The following is a 27,500-nucleotide window of genomic DNA, read 5'->3' as shown; positions in this document are numbered from 1 at the left end:
GTCTTTTAATGTCTCGTTCCTCCTCCTCCTCATAACCTGTGTATCTTCCTCTTCCCTTCGTTTTTGGCCTTCTCCTCCACCACCTACTCCTCACTGTTCTTGCTTTTGTTATTGTCTTCAGCTTGCGTCACGTTCCTCCTCCTCCTACTCCTAATAATTATTCCCTATCCCTCTTCTTTCCCTCGTTTTTGGCCTACACCACCACCGCCTCCACCATCTGCAAGGCTCCTTATGTCATACAGTCGCAGTAAACCACCGTACATTCCTGCCAGTCACGTGGGGAGGGGGGGGGAGTGAGACTAAAGGGTAACGCTGCACACTTCACCTTACGCCTTGCTCTGCTATTCTTGTTGTCCCCACTTGGTTACTGAAGCCCCCATCAGAGCGACCCCCTGCTGTCTGCTTATTTGTTCTCTTTGTGTTTCTTTTTGTGTGTGAATAATTTTGATGTTGCAAGTGAACTGGTTTGTTTGTACTTTCAGATTTGCGTTTTTACACTAATACTTACATCCATTACTTATTGTTTTGGTGTAATTTGAATACCTTGTTTACGTCTTGATGTTTTTGAGTTTCAGGACAACTTTAATACGTCCACTACTTGTTTTTGTACCTGAGCGAATAACGTGTTTACACCTTTGAAGTTACTATTTTTTGTGACTATATTTGTACATCGTCTACTTATTGTTTTAGTGCTATAATTGAACTAATAATAAATAACATGACAGCTCTCTGATATTCTTTGCACAACTAATCACTTTACTTTTACGGACACAGACGCTTGCCGAGAGTCCTGGCTATAAAATAAAGATGAATAATGTGGTGTAGTAAATGTAATATAAGATAAGCATCTTACTTTGGTCAACGAAGCAAATTAAACTTAAAACTTAAAATTCTACCATCCTGGCAGGATTAAAATGAGATGAATAGTAAGCTGCAATTAAAACATTCTAAAATTAGTGCCTCTTATTATTTGCATGAGTTAAGCTACCAATGACCTCAAAATTTCAGTCCCAGCAAGATTAAAATGAGATGATGAAATAAAAAGCATTCTAAATTAAGAGACTCATTATTTTCATGACCTAAGCTATGAATTAATCCAAAGCAGTGGTGACAACTTAAAATGACCTCAAGATTTCACTGTCCAGGCAAGATTAAAATAAGATGATACAATAGAAGCATTCTGAAATTAACAGCTCCCACTGTTTACATGACCTAAGCTATGAAGTAATGAAAGCATTCTAAAATTAGCATCTTTCATTATTTTCACGAGCTAAGCTATGAATTACTCTCAGGCAGTGGTGACAACTTAAATGGCCTCAAAATTTCACTGTCGTGGCAATGCAAGCAATGGACAGGATGACTAAGGTGTGGTAAAGGCAGTCACAAGTCTGCGCCTCCTCACTTTGGCTGACTAAGACACAAATTAATCTTTGGATGAGGCAATGACTTGAACATTTCACTCTCCTAGCAAGATAATAAAGAAATAAAAATAAAAAGTCACAGGTAAAAGTATTCTAAAATTAAAGGCATATTTCTATAACTAAGTCTTGTACCCACAGAAAATGTACCACTGGACTCGAGGCTTCACTATTACGCCAAGTCAACAAAATATAAATAGATGGGAATAATGATAATAATGATAATGATAATAATGATGAATAAGTGTTTAAAATTACTAACATTTATGACCTTTGCAATAAAACACTAGCCAGCAACATCTCCAGCTCACAATATACACACTTTACTTTATCTTTGCTATTCCTAAACCTAAAAAAAAAAAAATAAGAATAATAATAAATAGAAATAAATTAAATAAATAAAATCAACAATTCCCAACTAATTTCTTGATTCCAACACATTAAACTTTTTTTCTCAACCAAACAACAACTAACAAACTCTTACAGTACTTCCCTATACCTCATTACATAATATACTCCTTTCAACCAAACACCAGCGAACACTTGACAATAATGCCTCCCCATACCTCAAAACATATTCTCAAACAAACACCTCCCTAAAAAACCTCCCCATAATTCATTACATAACCTATTTAATCTCTACAGCACTTTAATATCTCTCTAAACTTCATTACATCATCCATTTCATCTCCACGACTCTTGGCCACCTAAGACAGCAACACCAACACACACCACCATCACCCAGGCTACAAAACACCCTGGCATCACCAAACACTCATCACCACGCCATGAAATGCACCACTCCACCACCTCCTCGGTCTTCTTGGTAAATAAACACACGTCTTTTTTCCTTTTTTTCTAGCTGGGAATAAACTAATCTATTAATAAGTATGATGAGGTTTTGGAGAAGGTGCTGGGAAGAGGTGAGGGTGAGAGGAGAGCAGGTGGTTTTACGTAGGTGATGGGGGTGATGGGAGGGGAGAACCACCTGTTTTAAGGAGTCATAATCACCTGAGTTTTATTTTTTCCCTCTCCCCTCATCCTCTCATTATTCTTCTTTCTTCCTCCCACTTCTCTTCATTCCCTTGCTTGCATCACCTTATTAGTCTTCAGATTTTTTTCTTTATGCTTTAATTGTTTGGTTATTTTTCTTTCCCCTTCCCTTGCCTCATTTGTATCACCCTGTTATTCTTCTAACTTATTCTCTCATGCCTTTAATCACTTACTTTCTTCCTTTCTTACATCCACTCCTCACTTTCTCATTTCAAATTTCCTCTCCTCCCTTCTTTAATCTTTTTCCTAAACTCTTTTTTGCCACTTCTCCCTCCTCATTTCTTCCCTTCATTAATAATTTTCTCTCTCTCTCTCTCTCTCTCCTTTACTCCAATATTTCCTTTTCTTAATCCTTTTCCCTTTCACCCATACAATTTCCCACACACTTTTCCTCCTCTTTCCCTTCCTTTTTACCTCCTGTCTTATATCACCTTGTATGTATGTATGTATCTCTCTCTCTCTCTCTCTCTCTCTCTTTTCCATCCATTTATCATCTCCACCTATCACATCCCTTCACTTCACATCCCCTACCCCTCCCTGCCGACTGACGTAAGTTACTCAAGGCCGACAGGGTTCGCTTCATGGTGCTTTGTCCCTCTGTCATGAATGCAATACACTGATACCAATCTTTATGACGGCAAGACACAGCACACATGACCAGCTTTGTAACATTGATTGGTATGGTATGCAGGAGTAGGTTAATAATAATAGCAGTTTGTGGTGATTCATTTGGGTACAGAACCTTGATATTCTTAAAGCAGGTAAGGTTGATAGTAGTGTTTGCAGTGGTTCATTAGGTATAGATACTATGGCAATGTAATAAGGTAATGACTGATAATAAGAGTACAGTCTGTGGTAATTCATTAGGTAAAGATACTAAGGTTATATAATGTGGAAAAGATTAATAATAGTGGTAATGAGAACAGATACCATGCTAATTTAACACTGATAAAGATAATGTAATGCTAATGTTTGCAGTAATTCATTAGGATCCTAAGATAATGCAATAACACTTTCATACCCATTTTTATCTATCTATCAAGCTTAGATCCCCCTTAAAGGATCGCAGCAGAGACATCACGCACCGTCTCACCATAGGAACAGGAATAACAGTAACACAGGGAACAAACACCACAACCTACTTTCCTGTCCTGCCCCTACAGTTATGAATGACGCTGTTGATCTATATAGTAGCCCATACGGCAGCAAAAATAAATACTGCGTGAAAAAAGTGTTTTACAGTCCGTCACTGGTAATTTTAGCAACCCCATGACTGAGATACGTACATAAACAGGTGGGGCTTATTACATAACGAACCCCATTAAATTATAGAGGATGTGTGGTACTGGCTTAGCAACAAGGTCACAAGTGTCAATATGATAGAGACCTTTATGAAAATTATCTATGAATGAGGACAGTGTATTGGATAATCATTAGCTACCTTGTGTAAACTGAATGGTCTTTTGCATAATAAGCACTCAAGAACACAAATTTCACATATATTTAGCAACCCCAGTGACAAAATTAACAGCATGATCAAGGCCAATATTTCCACAGCCTGCTCACCTCCAAACAAGACCAGTGATAGAATCTACGATGAAAAATGGTGACTTGAATGGACCTATATATACCCCAGGAACCCAATCACAGGTGTGGCTTGACAGGTTAATCCCCACAAGAGGTGAATAAACTGCCAGGCAAAGAAGTGCAGATCCCAAACACTTGGCTAGAAACTGCCCACTACTAGCCCAAGTGTTTGTTTACACCTGTGATCTGTGTTTACAAGGGGCATCACATCAGCCTGCCCACCACACACCCTCACACCTGTACCCTGCTTCCTACTCCCACCTATACCACCTCACAGTAAATAATTAAGGAGAAATTCATATAACATTGAAATTAAACTTTCCTGCCAACGAGTTATTTTTCTCATTTTTTCTCATCCACTCATTACCCAATACTTCTCTTTATCTATGGCTATCTTTTACTCATCCTTCTAATTCTGTCCTATTTTTCCACTCACAGCTGTTCTCTTTCCTCCACTTTCTGTTATCGTTACTCATCCTTCTAGTGACGTTACAATCTTCCACTCAGCCCTCCACTTTACTCCACTTTTCACTATCCTTTATCTATCCCTTTCAAGCCTCAGCAGTTCTCCACTCATGGCCATCCACTTACTCCACTTTTGGTTATCCTTTACTTATCCTTTCCTCCACTTCACTTTAGCCAGAGAAAGCTCTCATAAGCTCTCTCCATCCACCTCCTCCACATGCTCCCTCTTGCATCACAGACCCAAGTTGGCACAGGTTTTCATACCCATCCATCAGTCACAAGCAGGACCCCTACCTCTTTTTCTTTCCCCACAGCTGTCTCACACACACACACACACACACACACACACACACTCTATCTGCCATTTACTCTCATCTTCACAAGCTTACAGTGTGACTAATGCTTAACATTTTCACACTTCCTTTAAGAATTGCAATGTTTTGATAAATATATTTCACTTAGATGTCTATTTTGTAGCAGGTGGTGGTGGTAAAATTTACTGCCTTGTTTGTGCAACTTTTCATAAACAAGAAATTAAGAGTTTTTATCATTTGGTATTAGTATTATCACTTTAATTTTTATATTAACTAACGGTGGCTTTATATTACATCCTTAAACTCCCATCAGGATCAGTGAAGGTGTTAAGAGACAAACTGAAGTGTTGACAGTATGGATGCTCCCACTTTCCTCTCCCCATCCCTCATTCCTGTCCCTCCTGTGCTGGGAATATTAATACTAAGCCACACACGGCTGCCAGCACAACACAGGCGGCGGCAAGCTGGCTATTTCAACAACATTAGGAGAGAGTATTTTTATCCCGGCTGACGGCTGGCACTACTCTTGCAGCCACTACTATCAGTGAATGTCAGACTGTGCTGTACTTCACTGGACACCTGCATCTGGGACAGTGTTCTCCATCTGTGGGTCTTCTTGGTACTGTATCTATTAGCATCACTTCCTCTCTTCTTATTGCTACTCTCCATGTGGGCTTAAGATTCTTGCCAATGTTTTCCTTTTTTTTTTTCTCTCTCTCTCTTCTCCCGACATTATACTGGTCATTTGTATCTTGGAGTGTTTTTCATATGTAGGTCTTCCTGGTATTATGTTCAAAAGAGTTCTCTCCATGTGGACTTCAGCTTCCTGCCAATGTTTTTCTTTTTTTCCTCTCTCTCTCTCTCTCTCTCTCTCTCTCTCTCTCTCTCTCTCTCTCTCTCTCTCTCTCTCTCTCTCTCTCTCTCTCTCTCTCTCTCTCTCTCTCTCTCTCTCTCTCTCTCTCTTCTCCCAACATTGTACCGGTCATCTGTATCTTGGAGTGTTTTTCATATGTAGGTCTTCCTGGTATTATGTTCAAGAGTTACTTGTTTCCTTTACTCTCTTTGTTATTCTTCTGAGCTTGATTCTGCTGATGCTTCTTTCCTTTGCTTCACTTCACTGCACTACACTGGTTGTATGTAGGAAGAGTTTTCATACATAGGTCTTCCTGGTACTGTGTTTTTAATGTTTCTTTCTAAGATTTTATTGCTACGCTCCACTTGTACTAAGTTTTTGCGGATGTTTTCTCTTCTTTGTCAAGCTCTGTCTTTTATACGTGGATCTTCTAGGTATTACATCTATTAATGTTACTTCTTCTATTCTCTTTGCTATTATCCATGCTTGCTTAGTTTTAGCTGATGTTTTCCTTCCTTTTCTTTGTCAGGATGTGCTACAGTGACATCTGTTTCTGGGAGTGTTTTTCATAAGTGGGTTCTTTATTAATGTTACTTCCTCTGCTCTTTGTTCCTCTACTCTCTCCGTGCATTTACTTGATTTTGTTGGCACTGTACTTCCTTTTCTCCTGCCTGCATTTCTCTGTTGTTGGATCATGAGGATATTTCAGCTAGTCTTTAATTAAAGGAAATAAAGGCTTCTTGCACAGATGTCTTTCTCAACAGTTGTGGTCTTGATCTTTTGTAAGATTATTTTGAAGAATCTTCCTTGATGTAACTTCACTGCTGTGAGATTCATTGTTTTTAACTCTTGTAGTCTTGATGAAAAGTTTGAGAATATTTTGATTTTGTTCTGAACTAAAGGCAAATTCAAAGTATTGAGGGCAAAGAAAAGAACACACACACACACACACACACACACACACACACACACACACACACACACACACACACACACACAAATGCAATTTAAGTGAAATCAGACAGCACATGACATCTCTTCCTCATCAGACATTAGTTTCATGACATGACACTTTTTAAATCTACTAGAGTCACTTAAATGAGTCCACACCTGTCCACCACCCCTAGATACCTGCCACACACCACCTGTGCTTACATGCCTACCACACCTTCACCACAGCACTGTCTACACACATGCCTCACAACACCTCTTGCCTAAACACATGGTGACTCAGCGATAAAGTGGTTGGATAACAGACACATCGCCACGTGTCTCGATCTGCTCAGTTTTTAATTATTTTGGCATGCTAACGTATATCCACCTACTGGACTGCTCCACTGACACACCTAGCACATCACTTCCTCACCTCATCAGCATAAACCCTCAGATCTGAGTCTTTCCTGGTCAGACGTTCCCATTAACGCTAACATCACAGGATCTCAGCAGCAGCCCCCATGAACCATTAGTCAGCTGAGTGTAGCCAGGATGAGTTTAGCTATGAGGTCAGTGGGTCGTTGTGTCTCACAGTCTGACCAGAAAACACATCACTCATGTTCACTCATGCAGGCATATACATTCACTTATATACAAACTTAAATGCATACAATATTTACAGGAAATTATTAGGGTGACCCTTCCTATGTTTGTTTTTGTCTTTAAGTGCAAAAGCCAAACTGACCACTTGTTCCTGTCACTTCAAAGAGCCTCACGATAATTATACATCTCCTCCCTCAGTTCATGTCCAGCGCCAACTGTACCCACTGCTCATGTCCAAGAGTTAGTGCAACATAAATCTTGCCAGAGGAGTGTGAAAGGCTGTCACTGGCCTGCAGTGTTAATGTGACACATAACTCAGATCATATCTTTCATTTGTGACAGGCAGCAGGTGGTGTGAGGCGCAAGGCAATGTGAGAGACGAATCCCTCAGCGGTAGCCCACTTCAAGGAGACTTGTGTGATGGGATGAAAGAGTGAGTGGGTGAGCTGTTCCCCTCTCCCCTACCTGCATCCCCTTGTCTCCCATCCCCCCATCTGGCCAAGTCTCACCAGCACCTGTGCCCCACAACAAACTGGCAGCCCGTCAAGCCCTCCCATGGCACCCACATGCTACCTGGGGTCAGAACATAATCCCCATACTTTTTGCTATGGAGCTCCTATGCAGAGGTCTTTGCCAATGTTTGTGTGTGGGCCTTGCATCATCGCTATTTTTGTTCATCTCTTTCTTAACATTTCCCTAACCAAGTATTATAATTTGTGGTGTGGTGTGCCTCTGTCTGTCTCTATTTCTTGACTTCTCATCAAAACATGATATTATCTATTATTATTTTTTGCTACTAGTTTTATTTCCTTATTTTATTTGTTTGTTTAATTTACAAGTGCCAAGAAAGCACTTGCAAAAAAAATACATCTAATTTTGTCTTTCATATTCTTGTACAACAGACAAGGACACACACACACACACACACACACACACACACACACACACACACACACACACACAGAAGCTCAGACCACTGCACTCTCTTGCACCCTCAGCTGGCTGGCAGATGGCTGCACCAAAGATAATGCATCATCTATTTTTGCTAAGCTTTGCTGCACAACGCTGACCATGACTCATCTCTTTCCACACGCAATAGCAATAATAAGGCTTGGTGTGATAGTCACATGTCACAAACTATATCTGGCTGATCTATGCTAAAATGACTTTCAGTTTTATGAAGATGCAAAACCAAGTTAATCCTTTCAGACCAAGGCTAAGAATACCTCAAATACATCTCATAACTTCGCAGGTCATTAATACCTCAGACCACATGATTCATTCTCAGCACATGTTGAAGGCATTCTGCATAAAAACTACTTCATTCAGAAACTTATGCAACACTTGATCACTTCAGTCAATCAATCTCTCATCACCTGCCCTTATGATTAAACTTTCTTATTTTATCCTGCTCTTTTCCTTAACCTATTCTCATAATGGCACAGGATAAAACTACAATACTGAAATTTACATAACTCCCCCATCTCTTTTCACTTGGCTTGCACACAATCAAGATAATAGTTTAATTAAGTACTTCAGCAATTTTCTCCAGATAGTTAATTTCACATTCATCTGGGTATTCATACTGAAAAGCTTTACTCATTACTTTCAAATACTCATCATAACCTGAACATACTGGCAAGATCATCACAGATGCCTCACACTTCACCTCACTAACCCTCCCATGCAAGCCGAAGTAACACTCAAGGCTTGGAAGACAGAGGCCTCGCACTTTCAGCTAAATTTATATATCTAGCTCAATGCCAGCACACAAATGATACACATACCTAAAGCAAGAGCTGGCATAGAAATATAGATGTGAGTAAGTCTGCCCCTTTTGAGAATTAAGCATTTTATGTGAAACTCAATTATCCGTCCCCACGAAGAGAGGAAAACTATGTAGACCATTATGACGATGTCTACCCTAAGGCTGCTACTATGTCAAGCCTTGGATTTGTTTATGCCAGACTTCACACATAACACACATACTTCCTTCCACATTTCTGTCCACTCTGAGATGAACTGAGATACACAGGACTTAAATATTTGCTCTCACAAACTTTTCATATGGATGGGGTTAGTGGTGTGGGAGACTGCAGGGGGTGCATACTTTACTTTAATATTTCAGCTGTTCTTTTGAAGGCTTTAAATGATAGAAAAAGTGTCAAGCCTCTCTTGGGAAATCATGGAAGCACTTGAGAAATTTAATGGAAAGGAGGAATAAACTAGACATGAGAGGTTGTTGCCAGGACCGAACCCATAGCTGAACACTTACGGTAAATAAGTTATCAATCTGGCCATATGTAATCACCAAGGCTTGAGTCAATTGTTCAGCCCTCACTGTCTTGTCACTATACAGGTAAAGTATTCCTGTTTCATCTTGTGCTTTCCTACACCAGTAACTCCACCATTTTATTTCATTGTAAGTTCAAACTTTTCATGAATTCATTATCACACATGAAAACTAAATAAATTCTAGATATTTCACATAACTTAGCCAAACAGCTGCAGTGAACTGAATGCCATAACTAGTTACTTACATCATTGCAGTGTTGAGCTGCCACATAGTATATATATAAAGACACCAGCTGTTAGTCCACAAAAACTCACTCTACCACCAACTAGTTACTAAGTAGAGTGCAGATTAAAGCTACTAATTCACAGCCATTCACAAAGCAAAGGCTATAAGAGAGGAAGTGAAGTAAGTCATGCTACCGTAAATGCTATAAAACTGAATTAAATAAATAAATACACAGATGAGTTAATGGGGAAAAAAAAATAAAAGATAAATGAAGAAAGTTGATAACAGAAAACTGAAACAAGGTAACTACAATACAATAGAACATACTGTGAAAGGAAACTTATGAAAACCAATAAAATTGTTAGATATATGCAAAGAAAAATTACTCAAGTAACAAAAAAAAATACAGAAAGATATGTAAACTGACACATAAAATGAAAACCAAAAAGCAAGAAAGCACCAAATTAATGAGGCTAGAGACAACAAAACATGGCTATGCACAATAAATTAGAGAAAAAAAAAGAAAAAAAAAGACAGACATAGTTATTAATGCACAACTAAAAAGCAGCATAAACAAAATATCATAAAAGAACAGAATAAAACCAAAGTAAGCAATAAATAAATAAATAAATAAATAAATAAATAAATGAATAAATAAATAAATAAATAAGACAACCAGATGAGAGGTAGAAGGAAGGGAATTGAGAGAAGTGAGGCAAGCAGTGGGGTCTGGGTTATGGAGGAACAGAATGAGGCTAAATCAGAAGCGGGATCCTTACCGTTTCAACCTCTTCCTCCTCCTCCTCGCTGCCTTCATCCCCCTGCCGCTGCTGCTGTTCTGCAGAGCGCTGGGCCCTCTTCTCAGGGTCTATCTCCTGGTGGTCCAAGGCAAGCGATGGAGAGGCAAAAAATCAAACACAAACCCCAACAGAAAAAGAACATAAACAAAAACAAAACAAAATGCACCCAGGAAAGTATTGAGAGTACAGGTGGGTGTGGGCGGTGGGGCGGAAAAAAGAAGCATCTAATGTGAATCATGACAGAACGTGAAAAGTTTGTGGGTGGGGGAAAAAAATCAAGTTGGGTAAGCTGGTGGCAAATCAGAGGGTGTGAAGCAGGTGACGGCATGCTACTTACGTCCATGTTGACCTGAACCTTCCCTGTGGAGCGTCTCTTGGGCTTTTTCCGCCGCTGGATGGCCGCCTGGGTGCCCTCGCGGGTCTGGGAGTTGCGCTCACTATCCTTCTCCTCATCTGTAAGTATTGTTTTCATTTATTGTCCATAACTACACAAATAACCCAAAGAACCACAAAAATAGTGTACATTAAATTTATAAATACAGATGACTCAGTGATCCAACGAAAACTTTTATTTAGTTATAATGTGGCTACATCACTGCTATATATAATTAAGACCAGCAGGAAAGGAGTTTTAGAGGTGCCGTTATGGCAGATGCCTCTTACAGAATTGAGTCAGAGCTGATTATGAGTTGAGGCAGAAGATACTGAAAACACACAAACACACACCCTGTAGCACCTCACCTTTCTCCTCAGTATTCTTTTTCCGCAGCTGTACTGTGAATGTGGGAGTGTCTGCGTCATTCTCTGCCTCTGACTTGTCTTTTCGGACATTCTCCAGGGAAAACTGTACATACAAAAGACATTCATATTTAACTCCAGCTTTACACAAATGAAAAATGAGCAAAAATTAAAAATAAAAAAAAAGGTTGATGAGTTCCATTTGTTTGTATCATAAGCTATCATTATCATAAACCACATCCTTCAAAGAATATTAAACCACCAGACTGTCCACTATCCCTTCAGTCACCATTTTCCTCACCCACTATGTTCAGAAGACATATATCACAAACTTTTCAAAGGTACTAAAGAAAATAAGACACAACAAAGCCACACAATCAAAGGTTAAGGACCAACACTGAGCAGCTCCTTCATCTGTCCTTTCACACTCACCCTGTTTTTATCTGTCTCATCCAGCTTCAGCCGCCACGAGGGACGCCGCTCGTCTTCATCCGCTTTGGTCGGTGAGTCAGGCTTTGGCTTGGTGGGTGAGGTGGGTGAGGCGGCATTGGTGGCGGTGGTGGAGGTGACAGTGGTGGTGGCGGTGGTGGTGGAGGATGACAGCTCCTTGGAGTCTGGACTAGATGACTAGACAGGAAAATATGAAGGTTAGTACAACTTTCTGCTTTACTCTAGGAAACACTGTGATATCTGTAACTTACTTCATTATCTGATGCTGGTTAAAACAAGGGTCATTAAATATGGCTTCAAAGAATTACCTTTAAGAAAAATCTAATGAAAACAGAGTACAATGACAAACAGCAAAGGACAGGCTACTCACAGTGGTTTGCTGCTGCTGCTGTTGTTTGTTCTTCATGAGCTGCTCAGCAGTCTTGATGTCCTCCAGCGTGACTCCCTGGGTGGAGCGGCGGGTGGAGCGCACCATCTTGGCGTGGGCTTTCCTCTGCGTCTCGCTCTCCTCGTCACGGCTCGGAGGCATGAACGACCTAGACGAATGCAAGAGGCTACATGTCAAGTCACACAGCGCTCCCACACACCTCTGTGGCGCTGCAGCCAACCACCCCAGGGACAGACTGTGCCTCGCGCTTCATACACCTGCGCACCTAATACAATACAGCCATGGATAGAGCACTCTGAAGGCACATGCTACCAGTGTATATACCCATCTCAGTTAACTCAAAATACATAGCACAAATTTAGTTATCTTCAGTACAAGCATCTAACAGTAATTGAGTATCTTTGGCAAAATTCAGCTGGAAATGATACAGCACTCATTTTGAAATAAGAGCACTGACGATAACGTTGGTGGTGACATGATGAGACTCTAACTCTGAGGCAATCCCAAATCTGTCCAGGAGGTGGTCAGGCCACATTGTTAGCACACACCCAGGCATCGTACAACAACTGGGGACGAGTGAGCGAGGAGCAACAGAGGCCCAAGGACCCCCATCTACAGGACACCATTCTCTTCACCACAATGCTTGGTTACTCAGAGAAGACACTGCCTGCCAAGTGGAAGGTCTGAGGTGGTCTCTCCCAACTGTGTGTTCTACGTGGAGTCTGGCCACTCATGAAACAGAAGGAGGCCAAAGAGGAGAGAGAGAGAGAGAAAGAGAGAGGAAGCCATTCAGTTAGAACAATGAAGCCATTTCTTGAGTACTACTGTAACACTGTTATCTCTTGAAAATTTGAAATATTAATTCATGATAACAGTACTGTGTTATCTAACTGAGAATGAAATATATTAATTCATGGTAATACACATGAGAATAAAGATGTAGGAAAAAATAGATAACATTCATAAAATACTGAAGAATATGTTAAATACGCCAATAAAATTTAAATACTTCATCAGCCTGGCAAATACAAAACTGACCCTTAACCCTATAACAGTTTTCAAAAGTTGTATTAGTAGTCACACAAACAAACACACACAGACAAAATTTTAATAACAATTATGAAGCATATGATAGTAAACAACATGCTGCTTGTATGGGAAAATATGAGTTTTCTTTATACATAGTTGGTTTATGACAAATGTAGAGGCTGAAAGCATTAAAAATTTAGCCACTTGTTACTGGGACCCATAATACTATTACTACCATTATTATGTGTTATGTATTAATATTGTATTATTATCAATGATGTTACATATTATCATTATTGGATGGGGCAAAACCAAACAACATGCCAGTTAGTAGGGTCAGGTCAGGTCAGGTCAGGTCAGATAGGGTAAATCCAATTAGAACACAGGAAGGACGAGACACACAGCTAAGAAAAATATCTCAAAACGCGGGTGCAAATCATTCTCATTCCTGCAGTGAGGCAAGCGTACGCACTTGAAGAAATTCTTTATGACACCCCCAGGACTCATTTTGGACGATGGTGCAGGGGGCTGAGCAGAGGGAGGGGTCTGGGGTGGGGGAGGAGGTGTGGGGGGTGTGGTGATGGTGGCTGAGGCAGTAGTGGTGGGCAAAGGAGGTGAAGGGGATGGAGAGGGCTGTTTGGTGGTGGTGGGGGTGGTGTTAGGAAGGGATGGGGCTGTCTTGGGAGGGGGAGGGAGGGTGCTCAGTCCCCCGTTGGTGGTCAGAGTGGTCACGTTGCTGTAAGAGATTGATGCTCCCTTCAGAATATTGCAAGACGCAGCCACAGGTGGTGCTCTTACTGCCAAGAGTCACCTACATCAACCCTGTCTTCTATCCTGCACAATGATGCTGACTTAAACATCTCAACATCATCTGAAACCTAATCCATAAAGTTGTTTCTGTCTTCAAAGGTGAGTACTCCTGCACCAGACCAAATGATAAGATGCCTAGAGAAATGTAAGATAAGGTTAAATTTATATGCTTCACCAACTTCATTTTGTTTCAATCTACTTTCCAAAACCTAATACATCTAGTGATTAAGTAAGCACAGCCTTTTCAGACTCACTTGTTTGATAGCCTTTGCCCAATCCACAGGTGAGGGGACATCAACAAGAAGATTCAGTAACATCTACATTATTTCCATACTTCAGGTAAAATGTCTATTCCCTCTCATATAGATTATGATTCATACAGACATTAATCCCTTGCTTACAATTATAGTTAATACAAATAGGAAATGCAAACACAAAGGACCTTCACTATTCAGAGGCTGTATCATTTACTATATACCCATTTCTCTTCTTCACCTCTTCCCCTTCATATACATTCTGCCTCTTCCCTTTCAAATAAGTTCCTAGTCCTTGCTTCCAATAACTCTCAGATGACTGTAAGTGGATGAGGAAGCAATGCAGATCCCACTACTGGCCTCCCAACACCAATTAATAGCACGGGTGAGGAAGGGAAGAGTGCAGGGCAGACAGAAGCCAATTAAACACATGGTGGGAAGAGTGGAAGGGGACACACACCATCCATTAAGTTACCAATCACATGGCTCAAGGGAGAAGAAGGGGAAGGGCTTATCTGTCATGTTTACCATAACAGACTTAAGATAATGGTGCCTCATCATCTAAAAAATTGTCAGACTTAATATGCAAGAATTTATGTATAATTCAATGTACGTATATGCATTGAGAACTCAAACAAATCAAATTAACATTCTTATATAATAATACTCAATACTGCCCTTGCACTTCAACAGTAATTTTCATCTTTCAATATTACAACAGTCACAAGTAAGGGCAACAACAGGAACCCGAGACGACACCATACCCAAGTCTCTCTCATCAAGCAAATACATTAATACTTCATGGCCAAACGAACAGGAAGATGTTAAGAATATTTACATCACCATCTTAACAACATATAGTACATTTCCCCAAAACATGAACAGTGTTAAGTTACTCGTAAGCCAAATACATCCCTCACTCCATCACCTTAGGAAAGCTGGACGGAGGTTGTTCTCCTTACCTTCCTTTGGAGCGTGTGGTGGGTGAGGTGTTGGTGGTAAGGACAGTGCTGCTGGCTGCTGCTGGCCCCATGCTGTCCATGTGATTCCTGGGGATGACAATACCATGTCACTCCACTCCCTTCCTTCTTTGCCATCATGGTGTGTGTGTGTGTGTGTGTGTGTGTGTGTGTGTGTGTGTGTGTGTGTGTGTGTGTGTGTGTGTGTGTGTGTGTGTGTGTGTGTGTGTGTGTGTGTGTGTGTGTGTGTACAATATAAGGGAGTAAAGTGTTATGTTTACAAAAGTGCAAAGAAAACAATTTCATTTTCTAATGTCTGTATAAAGTAAGGTTGGCTGAAAGATATTACAAAGATAGATGAATCAAATGAATAAATCAACAAAGAACAAATACAGTCAGAGTGGTTTTAGCTTTACAGAAGAGTGGCACAAACAATTTTATTTTCTGATGTTTGTGGAATGGAAGATTGGCTCTGAGATGTCACAAAGTTACAAGAATCATGTAAATAAATAATTTCTTACTAATCAACACATGAGAGCACTTCAAGCACATTAATCAAATTAGCAGTAAAATGCTGCTCACTAGCTAAAGAGTGCTGCCTATAACAGCCGGGGACATGGAGCTGAAAAAGGCAACACAACACAGGCCAGTGTGCCACCTCTGAGCTCCACCACACTCTGAGCATGTGCTAGCAGTGTGATAACTCTGGATGGGGCAGTGCAGCTGTCTGGCAGTTCAGCTAACATGGCAGTAACAGTAAGCAAGATCAATGTATGTTCCTGTGCAGTGAAGCATTACTATAAACAGATAACAGGGTGGGTAATAATAATAATTAGTGAATCTCTATGAAGTCAAGACCCAAACTAAGTGCTGATTCCTGCACCAGCAAGACAACCAAACTCTGCAATTTTTCACTACAACTGATCAATACTAATTATGATCACATTATTAACTACAAAAAAAATTCAGACACTTTAATTTCCATTTTCAATAAAAGAAAGCTGATCCTGAAATTAAGATATTTTCATCCCAAAACATGTGCTGTTGGAGCAAGAAGCTACCAGTAAAAGAAGTAAGTGTATAAGCTAAGCAGCCAAGACTCATCAGTTAATGGTGGCAGCCCCAAAATGCTGTCCTCTAAATAATGCACTCATGAACCAAGAAATGTAGGCGCCTTATGAACAGTATGCAACACATCAGTGACCAGTAGCTGAACCTTGGAAATTATCATTTCACTTTTATCATTTCATTTCCATGGTGCATTATAAGAACACAGCTTTGTCATGCTGCAAATAAAAACTTCAGTCAGAAGTTGAAAGAGTAATAGCTGCATTAATAAGGAAATCAGCAAGCTCATTTAAGACATACATTGAGCAGGAAAAAAGTGAAAACACAAGACACTGAAGTGAAGCAGATCAAGAAACATAAGAGTAAGAGTTGCCAGCAGGAGACAAGAATTGGTATCATAAGCAGTAAATGTAAAGCCAGATACAAAGAGGGAGAGGAGTGTGTGCCCTCAAGCCAGAGTCAAAACAGTCAAGCATAGATGCAAGAACCATACCTCTGAATGCGTTCTCTGAGGGATGCGGACCTTGCCAGTAGTCGAGGGTCCTTGCTGTTAGTAGTGTGGTTAGTAGAGAGAGAGGCCAGGCCAGCCGGGGTGTTGGTTGTGGTGATAGAGGTGATGGGGACGGTATAGGAGGAGGAAGAGGAGGAAGAGGATTGAAGTAATGAAGAAGGAAGGGTACTAGAAGAGACAGGGTTTGAGAGTGAAAGTCCCAGCGGTCTGTGAGTCGGTGAGGACACCAAGTCTGTGGTACTGATGGGGGAAGACGCACTCTCAGTCACTGCCGGGGAAGTGGTGATGGTGGCGGAGGCAGTAGTGACCATATCTAATGATTCTTTGACATCCTGTGGTGGTGGTGGTGCAGTGGTGGTGGTGGAAGTAGTGGTGGATGTGGAGGAAGATGGTGAGGCATGAGTAATGGAGGGGGTGATTGATGTGGTGGATGTGGTAGGGGGTGTGGATGATGTGGTGGTAGATGTGATGACAGCTGTGGGGACAGGACTAGGTGCGGGGATAGCCTGGGAGGCATCTGGGGTGATTTTTGGCTGAACGATCGGTACCACAGGGGCAGGTGTGGGTGATTGAGAGGGAAGGTTGATGTCAGAGGAAGAGAGGCGCTGGGAGGCCACCAGGGCAGAGGCAGTGGTAGAAGAAACACCCCCCAAATGGGATGAAGGCCAGGAAGGAAAAACCTGCACCCCATTTCCTCCTTCCTTTCCTTCCTCCTCCTCCTCCAACAGACTGAGAGCCGGACATGACCGAGCCTTGAGTTTCTCTCGGGTGGCGGTCAGAGCGCTAGAAACACAACAAAATGATCACCATGCAACAACAGTACTGCCAGTCACCATGCAGCCACCAATGCATGATAAAGAAACACATCAAACCTTAGTTAAGTTAGGGTACATATGAATAGGTATTTTATAAACATCTTAGTAGTAGGCATTAAGGATGGTACTTAGGTATTTATTGTACAATGGTTGGTTAAGTTGGGCATTACCTCTAAAGACACACCCTAGCTTTGGTTATTGTTATAGAGGCTTGCAATCATGTCCATCAGAGGGTATTAGTCTTACTGTGCTGTGTATGGAAAACTGACTTAGGTTTCACTTCCAAATGCACGACATGTTTGGCATGGAGTGTTACAGCTGCCTACTTGCACAGTACAACACCAACACAAACACTTTATTAAACACAGCAAGCCTCGTGTTAAGGGGCCATACACGTGCATTAGGGACCTGAGCCTTTGTGTCACATTCATACTCATGCACACACACTCACACACACATCCACACTGTTAGTACAATTACGTGTGTTAATACTGATCAAAATATGCATTAATACTTCTAAATACTTATTAGGTCCATACAGTTTTTACAGCAGCTTATATGTATATTACACAGACACTTTTCCTCACACACACACACACACACACACACACACACCTCAGCTTATGGGTACCTGAACTGCAAGTATGCTTCAATAATTTCCTGAAATCATCAAAACCACAAACATTAAGAAATTAGTCCATTTTTTCCCACCACAATGGCAGCCTCCTCCTCCTCTCCTGTTGACACTTACCTCTCCTCCTTCTCCGCCGCCGCTGTCCTCTTCCTATCCTCCTCAGCATCACGGCCAGAGATTCTCGCTGACGGGGTGGGCGTGGACGCTGTGGTGGTGGTGGTGGTGGTGGTGGTTGTGGTAGTGGTGGTGGTGGTGGTGGATGAGGTGCGGGATGCCTCTTCTTTTTGGTCTAAGGGAAGGAGGGAGTCATCAAAATCTGGCTGTGGTACTTGAGCTTAAATAAATTCTTTTAACCATGAAATTTATTAGTTTACTCCTAGTTCAGAGACTATAGTTCAATACCATGTCCTCTGATGGCAAAAATTCATATTACAGTAAGTGAAACAGAGTATAGTCAATAATCCTTCACTCTTTTAATAACTACAAGCCTCATATGTCACTTCTATAACTCCTCAACTCACTCTTCTCTTCCTGGTTAGTTCTCCTGAAGGAAGACGGTCTTCTCCACGACTGGACCTCAGATTCATCGAAGGCATTCTCTGACCTTGCCTCAGACTGTGTTCTGCTGGTGCTCTTGTTGGACAGAGCACTAATGGGAATGATCTGTGGGGCGGCGATCTCCTTGTTCACCTTGTTTCTCTTCTCTGTTTAAAGCAAGATGGGAAGAAAAACAAAAGTATTTAATAAATGATTTGAGAATGTTTTTGTGAGTGTTCTGCAAGAGTTTATCTGATATTGTGCAGCTAAAAGGATGCTTTATAAACTTTATGTATCTCAAGTTGTCATCTACTTGCTCATTACAGGTTAAGTTACTTTACCATCATTCTAATAAACTTATATCAGGTGGGAATGAAGTAATGTTACTTTACATTATGAACCAAACTTGTAATTACAACTATATACATTAACTAAAAGCTAAATCACTCAAAAAATCAAGACACTAACTAAATGCTAAACTACAAAAGGCTAATACAGCAGAAATACAAAAACAGTTCTTGCTTTTGATAAACCCAAACTAAAAACAACAAAACAAAAACAAAAACAAAAACAGCACAATCAATAAATAATGCAGTTACTCCCAACACTGATGACAACACAATTATAAACCTCAACACAGACAGCTAGAGTGAATGGTGATGACGTTTTAAGGTGTGAAGGCAATGTGGAATTCAAGGGACAGTCAAGGTAGTAAGTGTGAGCAGTGCCTGTACTAGTAATCCCAGGTGGTGCTGTCACACATTTTGCAGTACTGGAAGGCGGATTCCATGCCGTGACAAAGAACATAATTGGGGATATGACTGCAATGTCACTTTAATTCAGTGTTCTTACAGTGAGAGGAAAGAACAGTATCATGTGCAGGATACTTTAGATACTTCTTAGTGTTTTTCTCATTTTATTTCCAGGATGTATCTTCAAATAGTCAACTATGTGAGGAATATTATTGGAGCTACCTTTGTTTGCTAGCGTGCAGCAGTCTTACAATGGTGTCACTCACTGATGCCTACACTTTAGTTTCACATTTGACAGTATAGCAGATATCTTACTTCCTTGATACACTTTTTTTATGGACAATATCTACTTGTAGCAAAAAAATAAAGAAAAAATAAATGAAAAAGAAAAACAAAATGAATGAATGAAAAGACACTGGCAAAAAAGCCAATCAAGATATTGAAAACCAAAACAAGGGGCAAACCAAGCCTACCAGCACAATGTGGTGTGAGGGGGAGTGTGACATGCTCCCATGCTGCCACCACTCCCCTCACACACATGCACCACAAACACAAACAAACACGAGCAACAGCCAAGCCCCAAGATCAGCACCCAGACTTACCCACCAAGTACCTCACGGGACTCAACGCACGTCTGTAACAACCCAACACCCCTTCCATCTCCATCTCCATCTCCATCTCCTCCTCCTCCTTCTCCTCCTCCTCCTCATCTTTATCAGAGTCTGAATCCGAGGAATCACTACTGTCACTACTGCTTGTCTCCTCACTAGTACTATCATCTTCATATGCGAGGAGAATCCCATATTTTCAAAACGGCAGCATGTAAGGGATACAGAAAGCTAAGACCATCGGAGTCAAGTATTCTAGGACGTATGTCAGAAATAGAACAAGAGGAACACACTTATGAATCAGCTAGAAATGCTAATTAGATATGGTGGCATTCCCATTCACACTACCAGATCAGCTCATGCAGAGAGTGGTACAGATGTGACTATGATGCGCTCATGAAGGAACCCTAGTACAACTGTCACCAGATGCTCATTAACCTACCACACTCACTTCCAAGGTACATAACATTCTCCGGCAGTAGGTTCTCTGATTGGGTAAAAATCTCACAAAGGCAAGTGACGTAAAATTAGCAGGTGAGAGGACTTAAGGCAAGAAAGATACGAAATACAGTGGGAATCAGTGTGCCATCTATCATAAGTCCACTCATCGCCAGACAACTTCCCACTTTAAGGATTTCACAAGATTTTCCACAGATCACAGGACTAAAAACTAAGGGAAATATAACAGTGCAAGTGAGTACAAAAGGTTAATCAACATCTAGCACAGTCACTTTGTGTTGCTGACTAATAATACAGTATAGCCAACTGATTACAGCCAAGTAGTAATAATAGTAGTAGTAGTAGTAGTAGACTATACCCTGTAATCAGGTCTCAACTCACCAATCAGCTTATCACCTGTCTTCAAAACTCAAGATAAGAATGACATTTCCTATGCCAAAAAAGATAAGTTTAGTTCCTATTTCAACCTCCAACCTCACACAGGATAACCTTCTCATCATCAATCACACTAGGATGGCTTTGGCTTGCTGTCTATCACCAATATGTGATATTACAGCTACATTTATCTCTCCTACTGAGACTACTGTTACTATCAATCCAATCTGACACTACATCCACCTTCTGTTATCACCTGTTATCTATCAAATCAGTGGCTTTTTATCTTCCTGTGATCAATGTCATTCACACTTAGGATTTTTCACTGGTATTCCAATGCTATCTGTGTCAATGTAACTTTTTCTCCTCCTTCCACACCACTAAAAGCAAGACCTGTGATCTGTTGCCCTGTTTTCCATGTGTCACTTCAGGATCGGGTCAAGGTCAAGTGATTAGCAACCTCACCAACGTAACCTAACAGCATAATATGGAAGGATACCATAACTTAAAAGGGGAGTGATAATCTGTAAAACTTTTCAAACACAGTCATTAGCAAAGTAAAAAAGGTTAAGCTTGTTCTCTCTCAGTTTATTCCTTCAACCCAAAACAGATGGCTTTTTTATGATGAAAGACAATGGATAAAGCAATAGTTAGAATGAGGCATCAATCCAGAAACTTATTTATTTTGAGTTTACTGATGGTGCATATGTGTCATTGTATCAGTGTGTGTGTGTGTGTGTGTGTGTGTGTGTGTGTGTGTGTGTGTGTGTGTGTGTGTGTGTGTGTGTGTGTGTGTGTGTGTGTGTGTGTGTGTGTGTGTGTGTGTGTGTGTGTGTGTGTGTGTGTACACTCAGTTGACTTGTATATAATAATGGAATATTTTGATATGAAGAGGTGTAGTGATGTTTAACTGCTTGGAGTGATAAGTGTTGAGTGGTTTGATCTTATGGATTCCCTTCTGAGCTGTGACTTTGTGATGTGGCTTAGTGGTTTGGTGTTGTGTGGTGTGGAGTAGTGTGGCTTGTTGGTGTGGTGTTGTGCTGTGCAGGTAACAGAGAAGACAGGGTGCAGCAAGAAGAGTTAGTACTACACTACCACAAAAACACTCACCCACTTTCGAAGAGGACTCATCCTCCTCTGACGTACCATCAGACTCCCGGGGATCTTCACGTTCCTTCTTGTTGCTCAGCGGTGAAGTCCTGCAAGGGATTCACCACCTTAATACCTGTCATGTGTACTGCCTTTATCCTCATGAGATTAGCTATTTTACATAGGACTCGTATAGTGCTTTTGTAGATGTAGAAAATACAAGACACATAGCAAGAGGTAAAGATAATAAAAGGGAAGAAAGAAAACTTCAATCTAGAGTGGGTTTATGAATCAAGAACCCTGAGTTAGATATACCTAACCAAAATAATCCAATCTCTCACTCTTGGGAAACTTGGTGTAAGCATTTTTCCCTCAAGATATAAACCAATACCAATAGTACCATTTCCTTGAGAAGTGACTGGTGCTTGCTGATGACCGTACTTACTTGCGCTTTCTTGGCCCCTTTTTGTTTTGGTTAATTAGTTTCAGGGATGCCTGTTTCCTCTTCAGCTCCTCCATTAATGATAATAAACTGCTGTCTGCCACATCAAAAGCACTCTGGCCCTGCACGGTGAGGAAAACACGATTGGTTAACAACAAAACTATTTTCCTGTATTCAAATTGCTAAGCAGTATACAAAATTTATAATAATGATAGGACAGCAGTGTAGCTTATCCTTATGTCAAGATAGTTTCTCTAGATGGGGTAATGCTTTATAGATTAAATCCTACTATGAACTCTAAGCAAAGGAGACAGAGAGTTGAAATTTATGTGAAAAGCAAACACTTTTTAATAAAATGTTCAATTAAAACGTCCACATGGTTCACTCAAGAAAATATGAAAACTGACAACTTAACAATGAAATACAATCATGGTCATAATTCAAACTATACTCTCTGTTTCATATTTTCATTCAATCTTATTCATCTGAAGTGTTGGGAATCTTACAAAACTAGACACATGATGTCTTCCCAGCAGATCACAAGAGTTAAGATCGAGAGAAAACACAAACTACTACTACTACTACTGACCAAGACTGTACAACTCAATACTGGTCAGATTTAGTCTGCTCAACTATTTCTAACCCTTTGACTGCCACTTGGTACACCATTCCTTAATTACCAATCACTCTGAGACATCTTTACTTGTTCTACAGCCACATCTGATCTTTGAACTGCAAAGATATTGCAAAATGTATTCTTTACATTGCTAACTCTCTTGTAGATGCTTGTAAAGACTTCATGCATTGCTTTTGGTGCTGCTAACTATTTTATGTTGCAGTGAAAGGGTTAAAGCACCACAACAATGGGATCCTATAGCATCAGATTTAGGTTCAAGGGGTACAGAAGATTCCATACCACAAAATTCCTGACTTCCATATCTGCCATGTTCTCACAGAGGACCTCGACGGCCTCCTTCTGCCCCCAGTGTGAGGCAGCATGCAGGGGCGTCCACCCGTCCAGGTCCTTAGCATTGATGTCTGCACCGGCTTCTAACAAAAGGCTGCGGAGAGAGCACGTATGAGGAGAGACAAATGATATTACACCTGAACCCATCTCATTACCCTCACTCAACTCAGAAAATGTCAATAAAAGCTAAAAACCAAGAATATAAGAAATGAATATGAAGCAAGTAGAAAACTATAAAAACACAAAACAAGTACAACAAAATAACAAAGCTAAAACTGGTAAAACAGCACACACACACACACACACACACAGAGCCACGCCCCACACGCACCTCATAACCTTAATGTAGCCCTTAGCGGCGGCCACATGGAGGGCTGTGGCACCGGTCTTTGGGTGTGGTCGGTCCGCCAGGTAGCCAGAGGTGAGCCAGTACTGTGCATCCTCCAGCATCCGCCGCTCCTCTCGGTTCCTAGACAACTCGCAATCGATACCTAGAGGAGGAGGAGGTGGTGGATTAGAAGGATGAAGGAGAAGGATGGTGAGGATAAGAATGGAGATGAGGATAAAGATAAAGATAAGGAAAAAGATGATGGTGAGGACAAGAATGGTGATGAGGATAACAGTAATGATGAGGAACAGGATGGAGATTAAGTTTATGACAGGAAGAGTAGGATAAGAATAGTAGTGAGGATGAGGATAGGGAAACATATGATAAAAGAGAGAGCTTGTATCAGAAAGAGAAGAGGAGGACATTAAGAATGATGTGGATGAAGAGGTAACTCATTCTGTATAAGAGGAAGAAGAGGAGGAGGATAACAAGGATGATGCTAAGGAGGAGGAGGAAGAGGAGGAAGTTTATTCTTTAGTGGAAGAAGTAAGAGGAGGAGGAGAATGATAAGGATGATGATGGTAAGGAGAAAGAAGATAATATTGATGATAAGACAGTGACAAAAATTATGATGATAATGATGATGATGATGATGATGATGATAAGAGGCAGAAACAACTCAGAATAATAATAATGAAGTGAAAAAAGAGAAAGATCCACAACACAAAGACAAAAGCAATATAATACCTATTTTTTCACTTTTTTGTGTGGAATGAAAACCACAAAAACTCCACAACCCAAAAAGAGGAGAGAAAAAGGTCCCAGGTGGTCCAACAACTCATACTCACCTCTACTTTCTATTTCCTGCTGTAATAAGCACTCCATCTCATCTGAGTCTGCTATGTCGATGGCCAGGTCACCATCATTGTTGACTAAGGAGAGGTCCGCCCCTCGGTCTATTAGGAACCTGAAGCACACACAGCAATACGGGTAAATATAGATACTGTGTGAATATTGATGCACTGAAAGGATCGTACCAAGCTAGCCCATGTCTTATCTATTATCAGTTATATATATGTGTGTATATGTGTGTGTGTGTGTGTGTGTGTGGGTGTGTAGTGAGTCTTGAAGATATATGAGTTTTTTTAATTTTATTTTTAGGGTGCCACTTAGACCTGATATCAAAGAATGTGGAAAGAATATCAAGAACTGAACTGAACTTTGGCAGACATATTGGACCTAAATAAATATGGAATCAGTCTTTCAGAATAATGACATAACTTGCACCACAGCACGTCACACAGATGCCTACACTAAAACACAAGGCATTACTTTATGAAACATTTATAGATCACCTCAGTAGATACCAAACCAGCCACACTAAACACAGAAGAACTGGCTGACAGGCTACACACACACACACACACACACACACACACACACACACACACACACACACACACACACAAAACACCATCATACCAAACCATCCATCACTCAAGACTTACCCACTTACACCCACACACCCTGTCACCCTTCCAAAACACACACACACACACACACACACACACACACAGAGGCCCTCCCTCCCTCCAACACTCACTTTGCTATACTGTTGAAGCCACAGGAGGCAGTGGCATGCAGGGGTGTCCAGCCCTCCATGTCCCCCCTGTTGACATCTGTGCCCTGGTCGACAAGGAACTCAACCATGTCTAAATTGTCATCTATACATGCCTGCAATGGAGAGAAAGGACTAATTAGTATGGGTCTGCATGGCTGTATGCATAAATGACTATGTATATTATGCACTTTATTCAAAACAGGTGATGATATGTTAGTGTGTATGTGTGTTTGTCTTGTAATATCTGAAAAAGTTGAGACTGTTTAGTTGGGTGTTGTGTTTGCATCCATTCAAAGTATTTAAATATAAGTTTACTTTCATCTGCAACTGGAAAAGTAAACACAAAACTATTACTTGTACAAAATGTCCAAAAAACTGATCCAAATGATTACAAACTATCACTTGTTTGAAACGTCTGGTGGATCATTTCAAACAACCACAAACAACTGATAGCCAAACACCTGGTGGAGAACATTACATAACCAAACATCCCCTAAACCACCACTTTATGACCACCACACCCAAACACTCCCAGGGGCGGCAGTAATGCACCGCCACCACACACACACACACACACACACACACACACACACAAACTGAACAAAGCAAATCACCAATAAGCACAAACACCAACACCTCCCAATCAAAACACACGCTGCTATCAACAACAAACCATGCAACACAATTAATAGTGACTCAATTCTCAAGCCTTGGGTGGTGGGAAGACCAAAGAAGACCAGGAGAGGGTGTGCGGAGGAGGGTATGAGGAGGAGGAGGAGCATCGGGAAAGAGAATAAGAGTGGGAGGGACTTGTAAGTGAAAATGCTTAAGGATATTGAATGAAATGATGAAATGGCACTTAATGGGGAAATAGCTTCTTAAATTTATGGTTTCTGATCCTCCTAAGCTCAATAATAAAGAAATAGCTTCTAGTATTTATAGTTTCTAATTCTCTTAAGCTCATCTCCCTCACTGGAAAAATGACAGAGGATGAAAACAAGGAATATAAGTGTCCTATTTTCTAAGGCCAAAAAAGTAAGTGTTAAATATATCAATGCTAAGAAAGAAAAGGAATATTGAATAACACACCGATGGAAAAATAAACGGAAAACAATGGCAGCAGAAAAAGAAAATGTTGATAAGGAGGAAACCAAGAGGAGGTGGAGATGTGATAAAGAATGCCGAGACAAGATGATGAAGGAAGGAAAAGAGAGTGATGAGAGATGATAAAACACAGGAAGCAAGGCAAGATTATAGATAACAGCGAGAGCGAGAGAGAGAGAGAGAGAGAGAGAGAGAGAGAGAGAGAGAGAGAGAGAGAGAGAGAGAGAGAAGGAAGCAGGTTATAAAAGCTATGAAAGACAACACAGCACACAGGAAGCAGCTGCGAACTGAACATTTTCAAAGCATCAAAGCCAGAACAAGGATAAAACAAGAACAAGAACACAAGGGAAGCTGCAGGAAGCCATTAGGTCTACAAGTGGCAGGCCCTGTATTAAAACCAGCCTATCTATGCCTACCCACCATCCCTACCTATTTGTTTATCTAATCTTTGTAATCTTTTCAAGCTCTTTATTGACTAGGAATTAAAACCTCTCTCTCTCTCTCTCTCTCTCTCTCTCTCTCTCTCTCTCTCTCTCTCTCTCTCTCTCTCTCATAATGAAGTAAATAAGATGACAGTATAGTGATAATAGTATTTTGATGTGGTGTGTGTGTGTGTGTGTGTGTGTGTGTGTGTGTGTGTGTGTGTGTGTGTGTGTGTGTGTGTGTGTGTGTTGGCACTAAGAGAGAATGTTGTTAAGTGCCATGAACTCTGTGATTTACCATGAGAGAGAGAGAGAGAGAGAGAGAGAGAGAGAGAGAGAGAGAGAGAGAGAGAGAGAGAGAGAGAGAGAGAGAGAGAGAGAGAGAGAGAGAGAGAGAGAGAGAGAGTTGAGCAACATAGAAAAATAACAAAAGAGCCTCCCCCACTCCCCCCCTCTCTCTCTCTCTCTCTCTCTCTCTCTCTCTCTCTCTCTCTCTCTCTCTCTCTCTCTCTCTCTCTCTCTCTCTTTCTTCCTCAGCAGTAGAATATATGACATCATTAGGTGCATTGCCAACTGAGGAAGAGGAAAAAGAG

The 27,500-nt window shown here is 40.8% G+C and overlaps 1 protein-coding gene across 16 annotated transcripts in view; it reads right to left on the bottom strand.

The window, feature by feature from the left end:
* The window catches only part of LOC135091016 (protein phosphatase 1 regulatory subunit 12B-like), an 88,131-nt gene that overhangs the window by 30,280 nt on the left and 30,351 nt on the right, over positions 1-27,500 (bottom strand). For 4 of the 16 annotated variants that reach the window (XM_063988307.1, XM_063988309.1, XM_063988310.1 and 1 more), the window contains exons 2-18: positions 25,364-25,494; positions 24,609-24,727; positions 23,764-23,923; positions 23,382-23,526; positions 22,469-22,587; positions 22,045-22,133; positions 20,095-20,271; positions 18,725-18,907; positions 18,321-18,492; positions 16,737-17,537; positions 15,179-15,265; positions 13,625-13,888; positions 12,106-12,289; positions 11,718-11,912; positions 11,289-11,391; positions 10,885-11,000; positions 10,527-10,622 (exon numbers count right to left, since the gene is read on the bottom strand). In XM_063988307.1, the coding sequence (XP_063844377.1) occupies positions 10,527-10,622; positions 10,885-11,000; positions 11,289-11,391; positions 11,718-11,912; positions 12,106-12,289; positions 13,625-13,888; positions 15,179-15,265; positions 16,737-17,537; positions 18,321-18,492; positions 18,725-18,907; positions 20,095-20,271; positions 22,045-22,133; positions 22,469-22,587; positions 23,382-23,526; positions 23,764-23,923; positions 24,609-24,727; positions 25,364-25,494 (3,141 nt within the window). The remainder of the gene's footprint in view (positions 1-10,526; positions 10,623-10,884; positions 11,001-11,288; positions 11,392-11,717; positions 11,913-12,105; positions 12,290-13,624; positions 13,889-15,178; positions 15,266-16,736; positions 17,538-18,320; positions 18,493-18,724; positions 18,908-20,094; positions 20,272-22,044; positions 22,134-22,468; positions 22,588-23,381; positions 23,527-23,763; positions 23,924-24,608; positions 24,728-25,363; positions 25,495-27,500) is intronic. The other 12 variants (XM_063988311.1, XM_063988312.1, XM_063988313.1 and 9 more) reach the window with 9 other exon arrangements.

Source organism: Scylla paramamosain, chromosome 36 (assembly GCF_035594125.1).
Source record: "Scylla paramamosain isolate STU-SP2022 chromosome 36, ASM3559412v1, whole genome shotgun sequence".
Taxonomy (NCBI): Eukaryota; Metazoa; Arthropoda; class Malacostraca; order Decapoda; family Portunidae; genus Scylla; species Scylla paramamosain.
The sequence above is the reverse complement of the archived record's forward strand: the minus strand, read 5'-3'. Positions and strand labels throughout refer to the sequence as shown.